This window comes from Vigna angularis, chromosome 7 (assembly GCF_016808095.1).
Source record: "Vigna angularis cultivar LongXiaoDou No.4 chromosome 7, ASM1680809v1, whole genome shotgun sequence".
NCBI classification, from domain to species: Eukaryota; Viridiplantae; Streptophyta; class Magnoliopsida; order Fabales; family Fabaceae; genus Vigna; species Vigna angularis.
Genome location: NC_068976.1, coordinates 15,217,443 through 15,239,925, shown reverse-complemented (window position 1 = coordinate 15,239,925; position 22,483 = coordinate 15,217,443). Strand labels below are relative to the sequence as shown.

The following is a 22,483-nucleotide window of genomic DNA, read 5'->3' as shown; positions in this document are numbered from 1 at the left end:
GTAGACCTTCTCGTATTAGGACAGGTGGCCCAATCTGAATCACTAAACCCTTTTATTTGTACATCAGAATCAGCAGCAAAGAAGAGTCCTTCAGAAGGACTGGATTTGACATATCTAAGAACATGCTGCAAGGCTTGATAATGATAGTTGGTAGGTTCCTGCATGAATTGACTTAAAAGATTAAGGCTTAATACCCTATTTTGTCCTCAGTTTCGCTCTAAAATGTCAAATTAGTCCATCCTTAAAAAAATGCGTCAATTACGTTCTCACTTAATAAAATTTGCATCAATTAAATCCCTTCCGTTAAATCCGTAGAAACGGCGTTAATTATCTTGATGCAAAATAATTAACGCCGTTTGTACGGATTTAACGGAAAGGATTTCATTGATGTAAATTTTATTAAGTGAGGACGTAATTGACGCATTTTTTAAAGGATGAACTAATTTGATATTTGCGAGCGAAATTGGGAACAAAATAGGGTATTAAGCCAAAGATTAACTATAAAACATAAATCAGGTCTAGTATTAGTAAGATAAAAGAGCTTCCCTATTAATCTTCGATAATCACTAGGATTGTCCATATAATTTTCTGTCTTGTATAAGGAGTTGGTGTTACTTAGAAGAGGAGTAGAGCAGGGTTTGCTTCCTAACATTCATGTTTCTTCAAGAATATCAAGGGCATACTTCCTTTGACAAAGATGTATCCCTTTCTTAGATCTAGCAACCTCAAATCCTAGAAAATACTTCAGTTCTCCTAGATCTTTAATCCGGAATTGGTTATGCAAAAGGGTCTTTATGTGTCTGATCTCATCCATGGAATTCCCTGCTAAAATAATATCATCAACATACACAAGTAAAGCTGTAAAATCTGTAGGAGTTTTCTTAACAAAAAGGGAGTGATCAGATTTGGATTGAACGTAATAAGAGGAAATAAGAAAGGCGGAGAGTTTGTCAAACCATTGTCTGCTGTCTTGTTTTAAGCCATATAGGGATTTGGTGAGCTTACAAACCTGTCCCTTGATGTTAGTATTTAAACCAGGAGGAGGATCCATGTAAACATCTTCATTTAAGTCTCCATGTAGGAAAGCACTGTCTACATCAAATTGGTGTAGGAACCAATTCTTTGAGGCAACAAGGGCAAGTAATAACCTAACAGAAGTTAGCTTAGCAACAGGGGAAAAAGTATCTAAAAAATCTATTCCCTCTTGTTGGGTGTAGCCTTTGGCTACCAACCGAGCCTTATATCTTTCAATAGTGCCATCAGCCTTGTGTTTTACTTTGTAGACCCACCTACACCCAATGGATCTTTTTCCAGGAGGAAGTTAAGTCAAAATCCAGGTCTCATTGTCTTGTAGAGCCCATATTTCCTTTTGCATAGCTTCGGCCCATTCAGGGATGTTCTTAGCCTCATCATAGGAGTTGGGTTCCTTGCTAGCAGTTATAGCTAGAGTGTACCTTAAATGTTTGTCAGACAGAGATTTATAAGATAAAGTATTTGTTATAGGATAAGGAGTTTTCAAACCATTCTTGGCACACAAATAGGCAGATGGAGACTGATCACTTTGCTGTATGTAGTCCTTCAAGTATTTAGGAGTTCTTCTAACTCTGTTAGATTTCCTTTGGTTGTTTCCCTGTTCCAGATTTGTGTCTTTAGTACCAGTATTAATGCTCTCAGCAGGACCCTGACTTCCTCTTCTATCCTCAACAGAGTCATTCTTATAGCTACAGGGAACATCATCAAGAAAGAATATGTTGTCCTTACTGTTATCATAATTACTCTACTTCCCTGTTTGTTCTTGTATGGAAAGATGTCCTCATAGAAAATGACATTTCTACTAATGAATATTTCTCTATTATTAATGTCGAGCATAATATATCCTTTTACTCCATTTTTATATCCTAGAAATATACCCTTTATAGCTCTAGGATCAAGCTTATTTCTGTTGCTTTCCAAAGTAAAGGCAAAACACAAACAACCAAAAACTTTAAGATCCAGATAGGTGGGTGGATTATTATGCAGAATATCAAAAGGGGTTTTATCTTTAATGACAGGAGGAGGCAACCTATTAATAAAATATATAGCATGGGATAGGGCATAGAACCAATAGGCACGAGGAATATTAGATTGAAAGATTAAACTACGAGTAACATTCAATATGTGTTGATGCTTACGCTCCACAACTGAATTTTGTTGTGGGGTTTCAACACAGCTCCTTTGATGTTCAATCCCGTAAGAATCATAAATGTTAGAACAGTTAAACTCATGACCATTGTCTGTCCTAATGATTTTGACAGTCTTATTGAATTGAGTCTTAATTCTCATGATAAAAGCTTGTAGGAGTTCCCTAGTCTGACCCTTATTATACGTGAGAAAAGCCCAAGTATGTCTACTGCAATCGTCAACAACAGTGAGGAAATATTTATGCCCATGTACGGATGGGGTGGAGATAAGACCCCAAATATCACAATGAATTATATCAAAACAGTTAGCAGATAAAGAATTACTCTTAGGAAAAGGTAATTTGTGTTGCTTAGCATAATGACAAATGTCACAAGCATTATCATAAGTAGTTTGAACATAAGGAAAAATTTTACATATTTTTTCAACAATTTTATGTCCAGGATGGCCTAACCTACAGTGCCACAGATTTACATTGTTATGTTCATAAGAGAAAACAAAACTAGGAGCCAAATTCCTTCCAAAAGGTTGTAGGTAGTAAAGCCCTTTCCATACACTAGCATATCCAATCATCTTCAATGTAGAGTTGTCCTGAATTTCACACATCTTAGAGGAAAAGGTTAAAGTACAATTTATATCTCTAGTTAAACTCTGAACAAATATGAGGTTAAAGGTAAATTCAGGTATGTATAAGACATTAAGAATTATAAAATCTTGAGAAAACTGTATGGTCCCTGCATAGTGGGCAATAATAACAGAATTGTTAGGTAGTTTAACAGATATATGCTTGATTTTATTGAAAGTTGTGAATTGATTCTTGTCATGGGTCACATGATCAGTGATCCCTGTATCTATAATCCATGAGAACATACCTTGTGTGTCCTCTGCATTGTCTTTCTGTATTTGATTGATGCTGTGATAAGAGCTATCAGCCTTTTCCAGCATTTGTAATATTTTCTGCATTTGTTCATGAGTGAAAGAGTTTTGAACAACACTCTGTTGGCTGGCCTGTGATGTAGTAGAAGTAGAACAAGTGTTGGCTGAACCCCATTCATTCTGTCCCATATTATTTTGAGCATTATTGTCGTTCTTCTTGTACCATGGTGGATATCCATGTTTAGAATAACACTCATCCACGGTGTGGTTCATTTTATGGCAGTGGGAACACTGTTTCCCATAATTGGGATTTCTTCCTCTTCCTCTTCCTTGACTCCTAGAGGGATTTCCACGTCCATGAGTCCTCCAACTATGGTCAGTCTTCCACTGATTCTGTTTTTTAGTGGTGTTGGCAAGAACTTTAATGTCATTTTGATTGGTGAGACCAGAATCATGTTTCTCCTGTCTTTCTTGCTGTATAATGAGAGAAAATACACGATTAATGCTGGGTAAAGGTTCCATAAGTAATATTTGTGTCTTAACAGTGTTATAACATTCGTTCAACCCCTTTAGAAAGCAAATAACATGCTCCATCTCCCTGTATTTATGAGAAACTCTGGATAAATCACAACTGTAAGGAACTTTGCAGCTGCAGCATGGAATGGGTATGAGAAACTCCAATTCCTCCCATAGGATCTTCGGATCAGTAAAATACTGGTTTATGCTTCTTTCTCCCTACTTAATAGAATGAATTTCTTGGAGTAAGTCTGAAAATTTAAAGTAATCTCCTTTGGAAAACCTTTCTTTCAATTCTTCCGACAATTCTTGAGCATCCTCCACATATATCACACTTTCTGCTATTTGGGGTGAAAGAGTCTTGATAATCCAAGACAACGCCATCATATTGCTTCTTTTCCAAGAATTGAAAAGGGGATCATCTCTCTGAGGCTTCTTGATCCCTCCATCTATGAATTTTAATTTGTTCTTGGAAAGAAGGGCCCTCCTCATTTTTCTGCTCCAAGAAGTGTAGTTAGATTCATTGAGAACCTGAGAAATAAGAGAGGTGCCTGGGTTTTCTCCTGGGTGAAGATAAAAAGGAGTGGAAGGATTGTTGGATTGATCCATATTCTCCATGATAGCAAGAAAGGATTAAAGAAAAGATTAACACCAAGATAAGGGCAAGAAGAAGAAGTATGTGCAGCGGAAAACAGAGTTAGAACAGGTCCAGGACCTACTCTGGTACCATAATGAAAAACATAGGCCCAGTGTCGGAAAGACTGAGGCCCAAATTTTGTGGCCCAGCAGCGTGAGACAAAGTCCTCACTCGAAGCTTCTGTAAGTCAGAAGTTAGGTGAGACGCGTGAGTCTTCGTGCGAGAGAGAAAGGAAAAAGGGCGATCTTCATGGTGCTCCGGCAAAGCTTACGGTGGTGGCGTTGGAATGAAGAAAAGGCAAGATAGATGCCAAGATGATGAAGCGTGATAACAGAGGTAAGAGGTAAGAGGTAATCGGATTATTCTGCTTTATTGAGTAAAAAATAGTGATTGTTCTGTGTGTTTCATTATTGAAAAGAAACACTGAAATTCCTATTATATATGATTCCGGTGAGTATTTATTACACAAGAAAAAATCTTAACAGAAAACTAAAAACCCCTAAAATTAGAACCCTAAAACCAGATTATTGTTCTTATAAACAGAAATTACAAAACAGAAAGCATTAATGATAAATCAGAAACATTTAATATATTTAATATAGATGAATGTTTAAATTTACCTAATTTTTATATAAAGAATTTTAAATTTTACAAGTCATTTAAATACATTTTAATTTAAAATAGTTTAATTTCAAATTGTGTTATTTGTTAAAAAAAATCTTTTTTAATTAGTGATTAAAATTATTTTCAGTTGATATTGACTATATGTATTTAAATTGACATCGATTAAAGTTAATTTGATAAAATAACAATCTTAGTTAATATTAGACAAAAGATTTTTCAATTAAAATAAAAACAAAACTAATAAACTACGAACACAAAATAATATTATAAAAAAATAATTGCTAGAAACATTAAAAAGAAATATACCATATGAATTAATATAATTTACGTATACCAAAAGAATCCTAGCTTTTATCATATACTCAAACCAATGTCAATAAAAAATAATAATAGCATTTGATATAAAAAACCTTAACTAATGTTAATGAAAAAATAATTCATTTTTTTTTTCAAATATTAAAAGATAAATAAGATATTTAAGAAAACAAGGTAAATATTATAGTTAATTAAAAAATATATATTACGTTATCACATCATTATACAATATTTTCAGATCATAATATCAAATTGGGTGAATCTTCATCATTATTTTAACACGTCGAGGTAGTATTTTCAATCTATCGAAATTTTCTTATGTAGCTCATACGCTCACCCTTTTACATGAACATATTATAAATGTAAAATAGTAAAATTAAAATCATTTTATTGTGAAATTTGAAATAGACAAATATATAGTAATATAATTATTTAGAATTTTATTAATAATTTTAGTTATAGAATATGTAAAAATATATTTATTTAGTTAAAGATATTAATTAAATACTTTTATATTTAAATATGTTTATAAAACACAAAATTTAATTATATATATATATATATATATATATATATATATATATATATATATATATATATATATATGGTTAAATAGTTTTTTTCTTAATGTTTTAAACATCATTAGACATAAACTCTCCAATAATCTAATGTCTAAAACGTGAAACTCTTTGAGAACATTCACATCCAGCTGATTTTTGTAAATGTTTAAAAGTCATATGACTTTGGCATCTATCCAAACAAACGTGTAAATGTGATTCGAGGTTAACCCTCCTTCATGTCTTACATCAAACCCTTCATTTAATTTACAAATAAATCATTAGTTATTTTTAATGTTAACTCTTTTCTGAACTAACATTGAAAGATGTTATAAACTTATTTTATAATATATATTGTTCTCCTAATTTAACTTCGTAAATTTTTTAGCATATTGAATAATATTTCATATTAATATTTTGAATAACATTTCATATTAATATTTAAATTATTTATTAAGTTTATACTTTACAACTTAAATATCAGTCTGAATATCGTTTAATATATGAAATACTTTTTTTTAAAGTTTTGAAATGAAATATATAGAAGTTTGAAATAATAAAAAATTTTAATTTGAAGTTTTAGGATTATAAATATATTTAATATAGAATTTCAAACCATATTTATTACTATCTTTATAATCATTCTAAATTTTATCGATAGAGTCCTTTGTAATATCCTCCTCTCATCGGGAACCCAGTATTAGAATAATTGTTCGAAATTAGAATATCCCCTCATCCATAAAATTGATTTTGATATTTTATTTTCTTAAAATACACAAATTTTACTTTAGAATTTGTACCTTGATAAAAATAATATTTATGAAAAATTACCAAATACTTGTTTGTTTGTACTTAAAAATGTTATTTCTTGTTAATAATAACTTCGAAATTCGTATCCTGAGTACCAAGTCCTTGGTGTTATTGCATGACGAGGTTGACATAGCATTAGGTGTGTAAAGATTACGAAATTTTGTGTTTTGGATTTTATGAATGTTATTGAGTTAAATAAGATCTCCATCGTGCCCAGATTCTTTGTTGGATTTTTTGGAATTTGGATCTTTTTAGAGTTTTTCTATTTATTTTTTTTGTGCCTTCAAGCTACACTGATTTTAATGTATTAAAATATATTAAAAATACTTTTAAAGTACCAATATCAGTGTATTTTAATGTTTAGTAGATGACAGTATTTAAAAAACCAATAGAAAATCTCGACTCAGTTTTTTGGTATTGTACTCTATTGAACACTACATATACACTCATGTTACTAATGTTGGTACTTTAAAAAAATATTTTCTAATATATTTTGAAACATCAAAATCAAAATTAGTGCTATCAGTGTATTTTGAAGCAAAACAGTAGAACAACCTGGAAAAACTTTCAGGAGAAAATCCAAATTTATCTCTAACACATTTTCACATATATATTTTAAAAGTAAGACTAAACATTAATATAATTTAATAAACAACAAATCTTGTGATAGTAAATGACATAATAAGTCTAACCAACAATAAATTTGGCTATAATAGGTTTTTACTCTTAATTGTAATATCATGTTGAGAAATAAATTTTAAGATTAATTCAACTCTATAAAATTGATTTGTAAAATGAGATACACCCATAAATCTTATCACTAATTAACATGATCTCTACTAATTTTTTTTAAAAGTGTCTTATATATTTAATATCAAACTTTTTTTTTAATTTTGATTTTCTTGAACACTTAACTGTATAAGATAGTGAAATATATTGTTACTTGGAAGAACGTTGAAGTAGTTACACTAAATAAGATTATATTCCTACTTATACTAATTATTAGGATAGTTGTATAAGGTTGACGTATGCATTTCTAAATAAGATTATATTCCTACTTATACTAATTATTAGGATAGTTGTATAAGGTTGACGTATGCATTTCTAAATTAAAAACGTTGACATTTTCACGTATATTATAAATATTTGTTTCTTTTATTATTCTTTTAAGTATAAAATAATAATAAAATTACTCAATATACCAAATGAAAGCATCTTAAATGCCATATAATAACAAGAAAAACATGATCTCATATAAATTGGAATTTGAAATCATGTTTTATGTATGCATAAAACAAATATTATTATATCACACTAAATTATTGGATACTAGTATGCACAAGGTTGATTATCTTTTCTATAATATTTTTCAAAATCCTTTTTGAAAAGAAATTAATAATGACACTCAAATGGAAATTTTAGAAAATATGATAAAGTTATTTTATCGTACAAAACAAAACTATTTTTTAACTTTTCAACTTCATTTAATGAACAAGATAAAGAAAGATAAAAAAGAACCCCAAATATTTACATTATACTGTCCCATTACATAACAGTATTTAGATTTTGTAATTTTGTTTGAACCTGTTCATAAAAAATTCTAAAAAAGAACATAAACTAAACTTTTATATAAACTAAAAATTATTTTATGTACAATAAAAAATAAAAAAAATGAAATAATTCCTATAAATATACAAAGTTTTTCAAATTCCTATAAAAAACCTTTTTTTTTTCTTATTTTCCTCTCTAAAAAAAGGGTTATAAAAAAGTTTTTCAAACATACCCGAGTTTTTATTTCTCTTCCTCAAAACACATGTTTTGGCAAATTATGAGTTGAATATAAATTCTTATTTCTTTTATTTCCTGAAAGGGTTTCTATTATGTTTTTGTAAAACCAAAAATCATATTATCTATCATGCAATTCCATATTTTTCTCTTACACACCCTAATTTTTGTTTTAATTCTCATTTTTCCTATGTATGGTGAAGTGGTGGTAGACGGTATTAAAGATGTTAACTTGTTGCCATAACAAATATAGCATACATTCATTTTTTTTTTCACCCTTCATCATTACCCAAAAAAAAAAATAGATTTCCAAATTTAATAATTTAAAAAGGAAATAAAAAAGTTAGTTTTAGATCGATTAATTTGAAAAAAAAAACATAATTTAAAATTATACAATATTGAATAATGTATTTATGGGCTGCACAGTTAAAAAAATATTTCAGATTAAATTATCCAAAGTGTATTTTTGAATTTCACAATTTAAAACAAAAAAAAGAAGTTAATTTGGACAATTCACTTAAATCATTCAATTCAGAAATTTTCCCATAACTTGCATGAACAAGTATATTGATATTTTTCACGGTATGTAAAGTAATATTTGCTCGTCACTTATCACTAATCCATGTAAAATAAGTTGTAAAATAAAATTCACATCCTAATTTAATTTCATAAAAACCCTATTACTAGTATTCGAGGTGAGATATTAAACAAACAGATAGCTCTAATTGTCCAAATGTGGTTAAAAAACTATCTCCCAAATAGAGATGATAAATATATTGCTACAAACTTGTGAAATTAACTTAAATATAGTAAAATTTCGAGAAATGAATTGACCTCCTTCAAGTGAAAACTATTCAACTTTAACTACATATATGATTATAGAGTGTAAATATAAAAGGTTTTTGCATAAAAGTCATTAAAACATGTTATAAAAAGTAATTAAAAAAACTAAAGTGTACAATTTAAAGGGCAACGAACATAAAACATAATATATATTAAAAGAGATGGGTTCCACCATATCATGGAAACTATGTTGCATTTGCATGTGAAGTTAGAGTGCAACCAGCTGGATATGTCCAGTGGAGACAAAGTGGGTCTCTTTTACTCTATTCTCTTTTAGCCTTAAACTCTCGTTTAATCATTAGATTTCAACTGTATGAATTTTAACAATGTGATTTTTCTTTCATTATAGTTTATTCAATCATAAAATATCATGTTTACTAGGTTGACTTTTAAAATAATTGTCATAAAAACCGTATAACTATGACTACAAAAAATAAATGATTTTATTAGAATTTTTTTTCTATATTTCTGGTAATTTTAACTCCTGATAAATAATTTTTTTGCAGTTGACAAAACCGCAGGAAAAATTACTGTCGATAAACATTTTCGATGATTTTGTTTATAACTACCACTATTTGTGAAGGTACTTCAGAAATCGGTTTATTTAACTACGACCATTTGGGAGGATTTTCAACAAAATTGTCAATTTGCAGAGATTTCATAAAATCGTTGGTAATTGTTGGGGTTGCAGAATATATTAGGTTGAGAAATTAGCTCACGATTTATTGATAAGAATATTTTTAGTGTCTTGTGTTGAGAAACTGGAATGTTAAAATTAGGAATGGAATTTTAGTAGCATTAAGACCTTGTTCACGGGGAGAGTAATTGAGGGGATTTGAAGATAATTTTTGTTGTTAATTATTTGAATGAATTTGGAGGTAACTGAGAATGAATTTGGAAGTAAAGTCTGTAAGAATTAGTGTAGAATTTTAAAAAAATTTACTTTCAAATCTATTCTCATTTACCTTCAAATTCACTCAAATAACAACAAAAATTATCTTCAAATCCTCTCAATTATTCTCTTCCAAATCTATTTAAGTGAAAAAAGCCTAAAAGGAAAAAATCTTGCATGGGAAGTGACATATATTGGGTTACATAAGCACTAGCATATGAGAAAGGAAAGGAATGTGTTGGTGAAGATAGCATGAAAAGTGGTATGGCACCTATGAAATGTGAACGTGTGTGATAAGGACGGTGTAGCTTCAAAGCTTCCCTGACTCCCTCCCATAATGCTCAATCACGTGGTTTTCTGCGTTGTCTCTGTTATTCCCTTTTCTTTTCTACCTCTTCTTCTAAAATCTTCATTCCACACACCTTTCCCTCTCTAAAGCTGAACAAATTCATAAACAACAATTTCACAAAATTATAAATCATAGATACCTTACATATACACCATTCTGATGCTGCCAGCTTCATCATAGCATTTCCATCTTTCACTTTTTCTGTATAAGTAATTAGGTTAGATGTAGTACTTTTTAATGTTTGATACACGTTAACTAGAAATAAAATAAATTTAGAGTATATAAATTATAAATTTCATTTTAAAAATCAATTTTAAGATTAAATTAAATTTAAAATCCAAATTTATTGATTTAATTTTTCATCAATTATCTAATCTGATTCATCAAACAGGAAGAATACATTATTTTGGTGCCTAAATTTGTAAGGAAGTAAATGTTTTTTTAAAGAAAAAGAAAAATAAATTGCTGAGGGTAAAGTGGCAATTAAGCAAGAGTTAGAGGTTTTTATGGTGAAGCAGGTGGCCGTTGTGAAAAAGAGAGGGGTAAAATGGGAAATAGGAATTGTAGGAAAAAGGTAGAGAAGGGAAAGGGGAAATGATAATGGTTGTTGTCCTTACAGTTACCTCCAATACCTTAGTTTGCATTTCCCAACCTACCCTTTCCTCTCTCTCTCCTCCTCCAACTATAACTACTCTCTCTCTTGCTCCTGTTCTACTCACTCACTGCATCAACACAACAAAGACAACTACAACAACAGGCTTTCTTTTTCTTTCTTTTTCTCTGTTCTCCGCACACAATGCGCGAATGAACACAATGCGTGAAAGAGCCAATTGAATTGAATTGAATTGAATTGAAAGACTGAATTGATCTCTTTCGCATTCAGCTCAACGACACCACGCACTACTCTCAGTTGAGGTGTGTTTGGTGTTTCGTTTGTTTTTTGTGATGGTGGAAGCAGGTGAGGATTGTTGCGTGAAGGTGGCGGTCCACGTGCGACCGCTCATCGGCGAGGAGAAGGTTCAGGGATGCAAGGATTGCGTGAGCGTCGTTCCAGGGAAGCCTCAGGTGCATATACTCAACGCAATGTGTCACTAATCACTGTGTAATCATAAGCAACAGCTTCAACTTGTTTGCTTGCATTGTTTGCTTTCCTTTGCCTTTTCAAGAATTGGTGAATCTAGCAAGCGGAGATCTGGATCCGAGTTTGCTTTGCAGAATTCATTTAGAGAGAGTTTGACATTTTGGAATTGCTTTTATGATCTGATTATAATTCTTGCTTGATTGGGATGTTTGTTTTGCCTCTTTCTATTTCGGGCTTCACAAGCACATTTTTCGAACCGGCTCGGTTTTGAAAAATCCGAGTCAATCTTGTTTAAACACTCTAAGGCACCAATTGTGACACCTCTTTCAGTAGCATTCGACCCATGGTTTGTCACGTTATGGGAGAGTTGTTCCTTCTGCTAGACCACTCCTGTTGGTTGCGAAACATTATTTGTGAACTTAGTTATTAATGGAATCCTAAAACCCGTCTCCTTATTTGTGTGTGTGTGTGTGTGTTTTGTTTTTCTGGTTACATTTTACATTGGTGATTTGAAGTGTGAACATCTTGATAAAAACGGGGAACGATGAGCCAGTGGAAGCTTGAACCTCCGGTTTTTGAGACTGCAAGCTGGTCAATTGAGCTACAAGCTCGTTGGCTGAATGGTTTTTTCTAGAGATGTGAGCGCGTTGTAAATGATGTGATAGTGTTAGTGAATTAAAGCAGTTCTTTGGTTTCTTGGTATCATTTAGACTATGGATCACTTTGTACATCAGTAAGAAACCACTTTCGAATTACGTCAATTTTCTACTTCAGTATTTGGTAAGGATCTAACAGCTGACTTTATCTTTTTTAGTAGTAGTAGGCCAAAGTCACGAACATATTTCATATCTGTACATGTTTTCTATCTCCAAGGTTCATAAGTATTACTGATACTCTCACCTTAAGGAAAATGATCATACCGCATATTTTTCTGTGTAGACTTAATGCATGGATAAACATGATTTGGTTATATGCTCCCTCTCTGATAGTGTAGTGCAGTAGTATCCTTAAGTAACTTTCGGTCGAATTTTATGCTACTGTGACTATGATACAGGTACAAATTGGTGCCCATTCCTTTACATTTGATCATGTTTATGGGAGCACTGGGTCTCCCTCATCTGCCATGTTCGATGAATGTGTTGCTTCCCTTGTCGATGGTTTGTTCCAAGGATATAATGCTACTGTTCTCGCATATGGTCAGGTATAGTTACTGCTGAAGGAAATACAAGTTACAAACCATAACATTACACTTGTTCCTCTTTAGTATGTGACATTTTCACTCCATTGCAGACAGGTTCGGGGAAAACTTACACCATGGGAACTGGCTTTAAAGATGGTTGCCAAGAGGGTATAATACCTCTAGTCATGAGTTCCTTGTTTGACAAAATCAAGACCTTAAAACATCAGATCGAATTTCAGTTGCATGTTTCCTTTATAGAGGTCAGTTGATAGTTTTGATAAGGTCTACAGCCTAGGTTTCCAAAGTTAAATTCTGCTTTAATGTCTGAAATTAAAATTTTCATATTTGTGAAATTGTTTAGATTAAGCATCTAACAAAGAATTTTAATTGTTCAAAGATTCTTAAAGAAGAAGTAAGAGACTTGCTGGACCCATCATCTATGAACAAACCAGAAACTGCAAATGGACATGCAGGGAAAGTGACTATTCCTGGGAAACCACCGATACAAATTCGTGAGTCATCAAATGGAGTCATTACTCTAGCAGGATCTACTGAAGTCAGTGTTACAACTCTAAAAGAAATGGCTGCTTGCCTAGAACAAGGATCATTGAGTAGAGCAACTGGGAGCACAAATATGAATAACCAATCCAGGTTGCTTATACCTTTCCTTCTCATCTTTTAACTGCGTAAATTCATTTCTGATGCAATATTTGTTGTCTCTTTTTTGGATTCCTCAACTAATTTTTTATAAATATGCTTGAAAAATATCATCGCAGCATGACCTGTACAGTGACATTTAGATTATAAAGCAAGGGCTAACAGAAGACATGGTGTGTAATTACTTGTTGGTTTTAAACTCTTCCCATGGCTTAAATCAATCTGAGCTTTCAATTGTTTCTTTTTAAGCAGCTCCATATCGAATATGTTGTATTTCTTGGTAGCTAAGGGAATGACTAATAAACGAAATTTTTGGCATTGCAATTTATAAGGGTTCTTGCAGTCAGCTGCACTTCTAATGATTTTGCAAATGAATCATCCTGAAATTTACCTGATGGAATCAATTCAGTCCTCACGGTTTGACGCTGCACGTCAAAATGCTGTTATATTTATTTTTCTGGAGTGCTCTTCTCTTACTTATGCTTCTTCTGTATGTGTCCAACCAGTCGTTCACATGCTATCTTCACCATCACTTTAGAGCAAATGCGGAAGTTCAATAGTCCTGGTGAGATCAGTTTAAATGATACAATGAATGAAGAATATCTCTGTGCCAAGTTGCACTTGGTAGATCTTGCTGGATCAGAACGAGCTAAAAGAACAGGGTCTGATGGTCTGCGTTTTAAGGAAGGTTAGGCAGTGACATTTTCACTATTATCTTCTAAACTTGCTTCTGATCATTATGAATTCTCAATTAATATGTTTCTTTCAAACAGGAGTTCACATTAACAAAGGTCTTCTAGCACTTGGTAATGTTATTAGTGCACTTGGTGATGAAAAGAAGAGAAAAGAAGGAGTTCATGTTCCTTATCGGGACAGTAAACTAACTAGGCTTTTGCAGGTTCGAGATCTATATTTGAACGTTGACTAAAATATCTAACAAAATATACAGTGTCCAGTTATGCATTTGATTTATTTTTCCACACAGACCTTCATGCCAAAATCTGTTGAACTTCAATTTATGATTAATTTTTATAGTTACTGTTTCCTAGAACAAAAGAAACAAATATCATTGTATAAGAACAAAAAAGGTTAAATTACTAAGTGGGCCCGAGTTATTTGTGAATTTTCAAAGTGATCCCTAAACACTTTTTTTATTTGGGCCCCGAACTAAAAGATTAGGTGTCAGGTCTCTAGGTTTAGTTATTTATGATTGCTTGAAATCACCAGAAAATACAATTTATAGAAGTTTTAATAAACCTAGGGAGTCAGTTCGAAAAAATTCACATGATCAAGGACCAAATTAAAAAAATAGTTCGGAGACCTATTTGAAAATTACCAAACAGTTTAGGGACCCTCATATTAATTAACCAAGAAAAACAAATAAAATAGGAAACATGCTTATATGATTTTATATTCAAGTTTTCTTTCTTTGATTTTTAATTTAATTATTTTTTATTTCTTATTTATGGATGAAGTAAAATTGTTTTGCAGGATTCACTTGGCGGTAACAGCAGAACTGTTATGATAGGTTGGCAGTTTTCCCTGAGTCTATTCCAATCAATTTTATTTTTCCCTCTCCAGACAAACATTTCTAATAGTCATGGAGCGCATGCTTAATATTTTGTATGATTTTTTCTAATTTCTTCCTGCATTCGATATTCAAGTTCATAAACTCAGTTGCGTCTTTGTTATGGGTGAAAGTAAGCACCAAGAAGAAATATTAGAAACCAATTAAAATATGGCTTAGTTAATGCGTAGAAGTTCGGAGTGTGTGGATTTTGTATTTTCAAGTACTTCTTCCAATCTCTGGGAATGCATTTAAGAAAATTTGAACCTCTGGTAACTTCTCAGTTTATCCTAAATGATTGATGACAAGTATTAAAATGCTGTACTATGTGTTCTAGTTCCCTGCCCCATCTTTGCAGGGTGCACCTTAGAGAAACTGCTGTTAAATTTATGATTTCTCTTCTTACTAAAGAAGTATTTTGGTCCCTGATGTTAACTTTATAATTTGTCTTCTTACTTGAAAAATAATTCTGTCCCAGCCTGCATAAGTCCTGCTGATATTAATGCTGAGGAAACCCTTAACACTTTGAAGTATGCAAATCGTGCACGCAACATCCAAAACAAGCCTGTTGTAAGTCTCTGCATCACCTTTATGTCCCTTTTCTTCCATGTCACAAAATTGAGATAATCATTGGTTGCCTTTGCAATAGACACTGATGCTCATCTTTGGTTTATTCTTCCATAGGTCAATAGAGATCCCATGTCCAATGAAATGCTAAAAATGCGACAACAACTAGAGTATTTGCAAGCAGAACTTTGTGCTCGCTCTGGTGGCTCTTCCGAGGAAGTTCAGGTAGTTTGTTTGTGTTAAACTGTGACAATGTCTTGCATTAATTTTAACTTAGTTCCTATGATGGGAGAGTGGTAACATTGACTGAGCATAATTTATGATGCACAGTTGGAGACCAATCAATGCTCGTCATATTGGTTTCTTAAAAGAAAAAAGTACTATCTTTAACTAGACCTGGGTGCTGGGCTTCGTTGTACATGCAGTTCTAATATATAATCATTTTATAATTGATTAATTAGGTCCTAAAGGAAAGGATTTCTTGGCTTGAAGCAGCTAATGAGGATCTTCGTTGTGAACTTCATGAATACCGCAGTAGATGCTCTGTTGTAGAACAATGTGAAAAGGATGCTTATGTATGCCTCTGATTCTTCCGTTGATAATCTTCTTTGACTCAATAATTTCCCCCCTAATTTTCAGTGTCTAAATCTGTGCTTTCATCTTGGTATTTGCGTTCCGCTACTTCAAATTGTTTCAGTTATCATAGCCATGAGCAAAAGCAAATTCAGGATAATACCTGTTAAGGCTGTACATTAATTTTAAAATTTTCATTTTCAGGATAATAGCACATGTAATGCAAAGGCTGATGGTCTTAAAAGGGGCTTACCTATAAAAAACACTGATTATCCAATGAGTGAAACAACAGGTCAGTATCTTCTTTGGCCAGAATTTAATATCATTAATATTGTCAATTTTGAAGCTGCAACTTGCTTCATCCTGTTCTTTAACACTGTCTACTACTTCTTAAATTTAACCAAGTATGATTATTAAACTTCTAGATCCGGGTTGCAATTTAGCAGGCGATTCAAGGGAAATTGAAGAAGTAGCAAAAGAGTGGGAGCATACTCTTCTGCAAAATAGTATGGATAGAGAGTTACATGAATTGAATAAACGCTTGGAGCAAAAAGAGGTTATAACATTGCTTATGTATAATTAATTATACACACAGTGACATATTATGCATCAATAAATGATAACATTTAAATCAACTGAAATAAGGGGTAACTTCTGTCATGTAATTTGATTAGATTATCTGCAAGAAGTATTTAACTCTGATGATTGATTCAAATTCAAATAATAATCATGATATAAGCATTGAATGGTTTTCTTCTCTCTTTTGATATTAATGTACGAATTGGGATTGATGTTTACAGTCTGAGATGAAGCTTTTTGGAATATCTGATGCTGAAGCACTCAAGCAGCACTTTGGAAAGAAGATAGTGGAACTGGAGGATGAGAAAAGAGTTGTTCAGGTTCAATAGCAGTTCTGCAAAGTTATTTTGCTCCTACACAAAATTTATATTAATCTATGCACCTCATTTATATATGCAGCGAGAGAGGGATCGTCTTTTGGCCGAAGTTGAAAATCTTGCTGCCAATTCTGATGGACAAATGCAGAGATCAGAGGATATCCATGCCCAAAAACTGAAAACACTTGAAGCCCAGGTGAAGAGTCTGTTCTGTTTTTATTTAAAAGATTTGAATTCGAACAATTCTAGATTGCTAATATAATTTCAAAATATTTGATGCTAGATTCTTGATCTGAAGAAGAAACAGGAGAGTCAGGTCCAGCTTCTGAAGCAAAAGCAAAAAAGTGATGAAGCAGCGAAGCGATTGCAAGATGAAATACAATCCATAAAGGCCCAGAAGGTTGACCTTTGTACTTTGTCATACCTTAGTTTGAATCAACCAATACTCTCTATTATACACTGAACAATGCTTGCAGGTTCAACTGCAACATAGGATAAAACAAGAGGCTGAACAGTTTCGACAATGGAAGGCTTCTAGAGAAAAAGAGCTCTTGCAAGTATGTCGAGCTTCTCTTTTTTATTTTTTATTTAATATGTCCTTTACCTCACCTTTATTGTATGGTAGAGAAATTTTTCCAATTAATATTTTTCCTAAACGAAATATTACTTAAATATCAGTTGAATCTTTCTTTGTGAAAACGTAAACATGAAATAATATTTAATTTATGGTTTGAGTATGGTGTGTGCTGCTCCAAGCTTTTTAATGACCTCGAATTCAAGAGGTAGGCAGTGTGATGGTTGATCATGACTAATCAATCTCTTAAAATGATTTACTCACCTGTACTTCATTTATGTTCTATGATTTTGTATTAAATATATGTTTGCAAATACAGTTAAAGAAGGAAGGAAGGAGAAATGAGTTTGAACGGCATAAGCTGCAAGCATTGAATCAGCGCCAGAAAATGGTGAGTATTGACAAGTTGTTTGATGACAGCCTTGTTTTACTTATTAATATTGTCTTGCTTGCTTGCTTATCAAGATTAGTCGTACAGGTTATTATTGTTGGGTTAAGAAGTTTAATCACTAGTGCATAACTATGTGGAATATTAATGAATATAGAACGAATGATACCTTCATTATTTAGACACTCTTTTAGTGATTAATATTCACTCATGCTCATGCGTGGAACTAAAACAGTGTTCTATGATGAGGTTTTAAAAAGCCAAATGAAAATGAAATCCTCATTATTGCATTTGTTTTATTTTATGTTCTTGCTACACAACGTGTATAACCATCAATGCTGTTTTTTACTTTTGTAGTTGTCAAGAATGATACTTTTTATAATGAATTGTTATATTTAACAACTATTTTTCTTAGGTCCTCCAGAGGAAGACTGAAGAAGCTGCAATGGCCACCAAAAGGTTAAAGGAGTTGCTTGAAGCTCGTAAATCTTCCAGCCGAGACACTTTGGGTATGATTTGCCTTTAGCAAAGAATATGCTCATTTTTAATGATTTGCAATTTGGCATGTCTTACATGAGACATGGAAAAGTTTATCAGGTCATTTCTGATAGACATATTCTTTTAAAATGCCTTTGAGTATAGGAAATTTCTCTTTTAGTTATGGGGATTTAAGTGCAATAATTCTTCCCTTTTACTGTTATCAAATTCTAATTATATTTCATTTTCCAGTGAACGGAAGTGGAACGAATGGACAGGTAATAAACTTTCATCTCCTTTAATTTGCTTGATTATCTATTCCAGTTATAAAGTAAGTTTGAGTTTATTCTTTAGAGCAATGAGAAGCCCTTACAACGGTGGCTTGATCAAGAGCTGGAAGTCATGGTTAAAGAGCATGAAGTTCGATTTGAATATGAGAAGCAAAGTCAAGTGTATGCAACTTATATCCCTAAATTATTCTTCTTTCTGATTGATCTGTAATATAACTTTTAATATCGTGATATTGCTACAGGCGAGCTGCCCTTGCGGAGGAGTTGGCCATGCTAAAGCAAGTAAACGGGTTTGCTGCCAAGGGTCTCAGTCCTCCAAGAGGAAAGAATGGATTTGCTAGGTCTGATTCTTAAATAAATGTTATTAAATTTAAATCTTTTTGGTTAGTTTTGTAGTTTTTTTGGCTCTTCCAAATGGTACCACATCCAATATAAAAGAACTATTTCTCTCTTCATGGATGTTGTTAACACCTGTCATTATTCTCAGAGCATCCTCCATGCCACCAAATGCAAGAATGGCCAGAATAGCTTCACTTGAGAGCATGTTGAGCATATCATCTAATTCACTTGTGGCAATGGCTTCTCAACTTTCTGAGGCAGAAGAACGCGAAAGGGCCTTCACCAACCGTGGACGCTGGAACCAGCTGCGCTCAATGGGAGAAGCCAAGAATTTGCTTCAATATTTGTTCAATTCTGTTGGAGATGCTAGGTGCTTTGCTTAACCTAAACACTTTCAATATTTTATCTCTCAAAGATGAGAACTGTACATTAGTCAGTGGCCGAAATTTGCATGTTTTTTGTTCACATCTGATTTATCATCAAACACTACGATCAGTAATTCATGTGAAAAAAAAAACAACAAAAGCCTTTTCCTTCAACGATCAGTAATTCATGTAAAACACTAGAAAATTTTCCATATTATGTCCTCTTCTTTTATTAATGGAATGAAGCAGAGATAGAGGAAGTAAACTCCAAGATGCACATACAAAAAACTTTTAACGGTATACCGTTTATGTGAGTTTTTTCTTTTTCACATGTATATCTGGCTCTGTTATCTTCCTAATTCAATGATTCTCTTACACTAAATATTTACTAGATAGAATGGAAATTATGCCTTTAATTACATGATTCCCTTAGCTCCTGGAATCTTGTTGGTTTGATACTTTGATCTTGATTAACATGATTTTTACAAGATCTTGATAAGCAATAAACTAGCAGGAAAATAGTTGTTTTGAATGGTCTATGGTGTTTTCTCTTTCCTGCTCAGAATATTTGACAAGTGAGGTGTGATTTATTTTACATAAAACTACAAAATGAGTGGAATGTACATGAATATTGGTCAAGTTAAATTACAATATACAATCACTTGTTTTACTGCGTTCCATATGACAATCTTTTCTATACTGTGGAAAATTGAAGTGTTAGATGCTAACTACAGGTGCCAACTGTGGGAGAAGGACACTGAGATCAGGGAAATGAAAGATCAAATCAAAGAACTTGTAGGTCTATTACGGCAAAGTGAAATCAAGAGAAAGGAAGCTGAGAAGGAACTAAGAGTGAGAGAGCAAGCTATTGTAGCCACATTGGCTACGCCAATTTCTGTAAGATATTATCTACTTAAGATTCATGCTAAAAACAACTAAGAATTTAAAAAATAAAAATAGGTGTAGTGCTGCTGCTGAAAAGGTCAGATTAGTGGCTTGTTTTAGACAGAAGTTAGGCTTGTAAACAGAAGAAATTGGCTGTCTTCTCACTTAAATCATAAAAAGCTTATGGTTCTATGGTTTTATATAGCTTTATAGTGATTATCTCCTTTAATGAGGAATTTGTCTATTACTGTCTTCATGTTATCTTTGTGACTGACTTTTGATGGATATCTTTTAATTTTGTGAATCATTGTAATTATCAACAATGCACAACCTTCATTTCAGTTGTTAATTATCATCGCTCTCTGCAAACAGGGAAACTCTCCAAATTCATTGAAACACTGTGCAGACGACACAAAGGAACATTTATCTCCGGAATCTGTGCCAGTACAAAAACAGCGCAAATATATGCCGGGCATCACTAATGGCCAAGTGAAGGAATCAGCAACCTTTATGGATCAGAGTAGAAGGGTATTTATTCTCCATTTATGTTAAATTTATACTCATTTTCATTGGGCTTCGATGTGAGATTTGCTGTCAATGCAGATGGTACCCATCGGGCAGCTGTCAATGAAAAAACTAGCAATTGTAGGACAAAGTTCTGGCAAGCTATGGAGGTGGAAAAGAAGCCACCATCAGTGGCTACTGCAATTCAAATGGAAGTGGCAGAAGCCATGGAGACTTTCTGAATTGATTCGACACAGCGATGAGACAATCATGAGAGCAAGGCCACGTCCACAGGCTTTGCCATATGTCATGTGAATCTGAATGCTGTGGTGATCATCCATTTGCTGTTGGCTCAGTTCATTTTTTAACCTACAAGAATAATCCTAGACATAAGGCATTGGAAAAAACCAAAATCTAGGTGCAGGTAATTAGCTTCTATATTTATTTTACACAACATCTTCAAACCAACACCTGTGCTGTCCAACCTTTTGAAATCATATTCTTCCTTTTCCGTCGTTTGATATGTATCTTTATCCACCCGTGTATTTAATTTATCTGTTGGTTAATTTTATGCTAATTATTATGTAAGACTTAGTTGTAACTAAACAAAAAATTTCTGTTTCTTTTACCAGATAAAGATGCATTGATCTGACATTACTTGTTTCTAGTTTCAGGGTAATAATTAATGGGTTGCTGACAATAACATTATACATACTACCCCGAATGTTGGAAATGTATCCGTTGTTTGCTGCGTATGGAGCATCTCGTAAGGTGTGTAAAAATGTTGCCGAAGGCTTCCCAAATAATCAAGAGTAGGAGATAGTGGCTTGCTTGGAGGCATTTGCGAAGATCTTGCCATACAAATTATCTTGGAATATTGTGTGTATACCAACACTGAAAGGGGAGAAAAAGAAATATTCTTTTGTCGAGTCTTGGAAATGTGCATTGAGGGTCTTCTGTTTCTTACTTGTAACCGTGTTTGTCAGGCGTTGATTTTTTGTTGATAAATATACTGTAGTCTTCCCTCTGTCACAAAGCAACAGAAGGAAATTCTTCTGTTTTACCTGTAGGTCTTGTGTGTAAAGAACATTAACTATATTGAGAGAGATTGTAATTTACCATACCAGAGTTTGTAGCAAGGAAATTTTTAATCAGTTTTCACCTCTTTTAATCATTCGTATATCCCAGGCAATATATTTATTTTGTACTGCACGTTGAATACTCGTTTACAAAAACTTATTTACAGCATATCCATCTTGTAACATGTTTTAGCTTCTAAATTTTACTGCCATCAAAATCCATGCAGAAGTGATATTGAATCTTTCGAGCCATGACGAAGAGCAGTCAAACCAAAATAGTGCAGCAACCTGACCAAGGGTACATGTGTGTAAAAACAAATTTGCTGTAGAAAGAGTCAACACATACATAAGTTTATCCATTATAGGCCAAGTCCGGATTTATTTTTAATACTACTCCAACCAAAATATCTTGAAAGTATCTTATGTATATATAAATCCATAACTATCTTTTGTTTTACTCGAAGTGAGACTTTTATTTGTATCCTAACATTTGTTATATACACAACTCTTCTCTGGTTAAAAAAAAATCTTTTCAATTAACTTTGTAATGGAGAGATTTTGGACTGGGGTCAATTTTTTAGAAGGAAAACCTTTTTTTTGTGGCATTGTGTGTGCGCAAGCAATATGATGAATACTCGAGTAATTCAAACAACTAATATTGCACAAAAATAAATCACTA

At 32.6% G+C, this 22,483-nt stretch overlaps 1 protein-coding gene across 4 annotated transcripts; it reads left to right on the top strand.

The window, feature by feature from the left end:
• The first annotated feature begins 11,047 nt into the window (after nt 1-11,047).
• LOC108338243 (kinesin-like protein KIN-4A) lies at nt 11,048-21,879 on the top strand. Of its 4 annotated transcripts, none has more exons than XM_017575016.2 (26): nt 11,048-11,447; nt 12,518-12,664; nt 12,754-12,903; nt 13,041-13,294; nt 13,807-13,988; nt 14,074-14,198; nt 14,792-14,828; nt 15,346-15,437; nt 15,552-15,659; nt 15,896-16,009; nt 16,212-16,299; nt 16,454-16,563; nt 16,808-16,906; nt 16,986-17,099; nt 17,187-17,303; nt 17,380-17,460; nt 17,797-17,868; nt 18,281-18,374; nt 18,595-18,620; nt 18,697-18,794; nt 18,875-18,973; nt 19,120-19,341; nt 20,071-20,233; nt 20,594-20,749; nt 20,825-21,149; nt 21,394-21,879. In XM_017575016.2, exons 1-25 carry the CDS (start codon nt 11,328-11,330, stop codon nt 21,038-21,040), a joined length of 3,084 nt encoding a protein of 1,027 aa, XP_017430505.2. In that variant the 5' UTR covers nt 11,048-11,327; the 3' UTR covers nt 21,041-21,149; nt 21,394-21,879. The 4 variants fall into 4 exon arrangements, with proteins under 4 accessions (XP_017430505.2, XP_017430503.2, XP_017430502.2 ...); XM_017575014.2 differs by having other exon boundaries at nt 16,451-16,563; XM_017575013.2 differs by having other exon boundaries at nt 16,433-16,563; nt 21,400-21,879.
• The last annotated feature ends 604 nt before the right edge of the window (nt 21,880-22,483 follow it).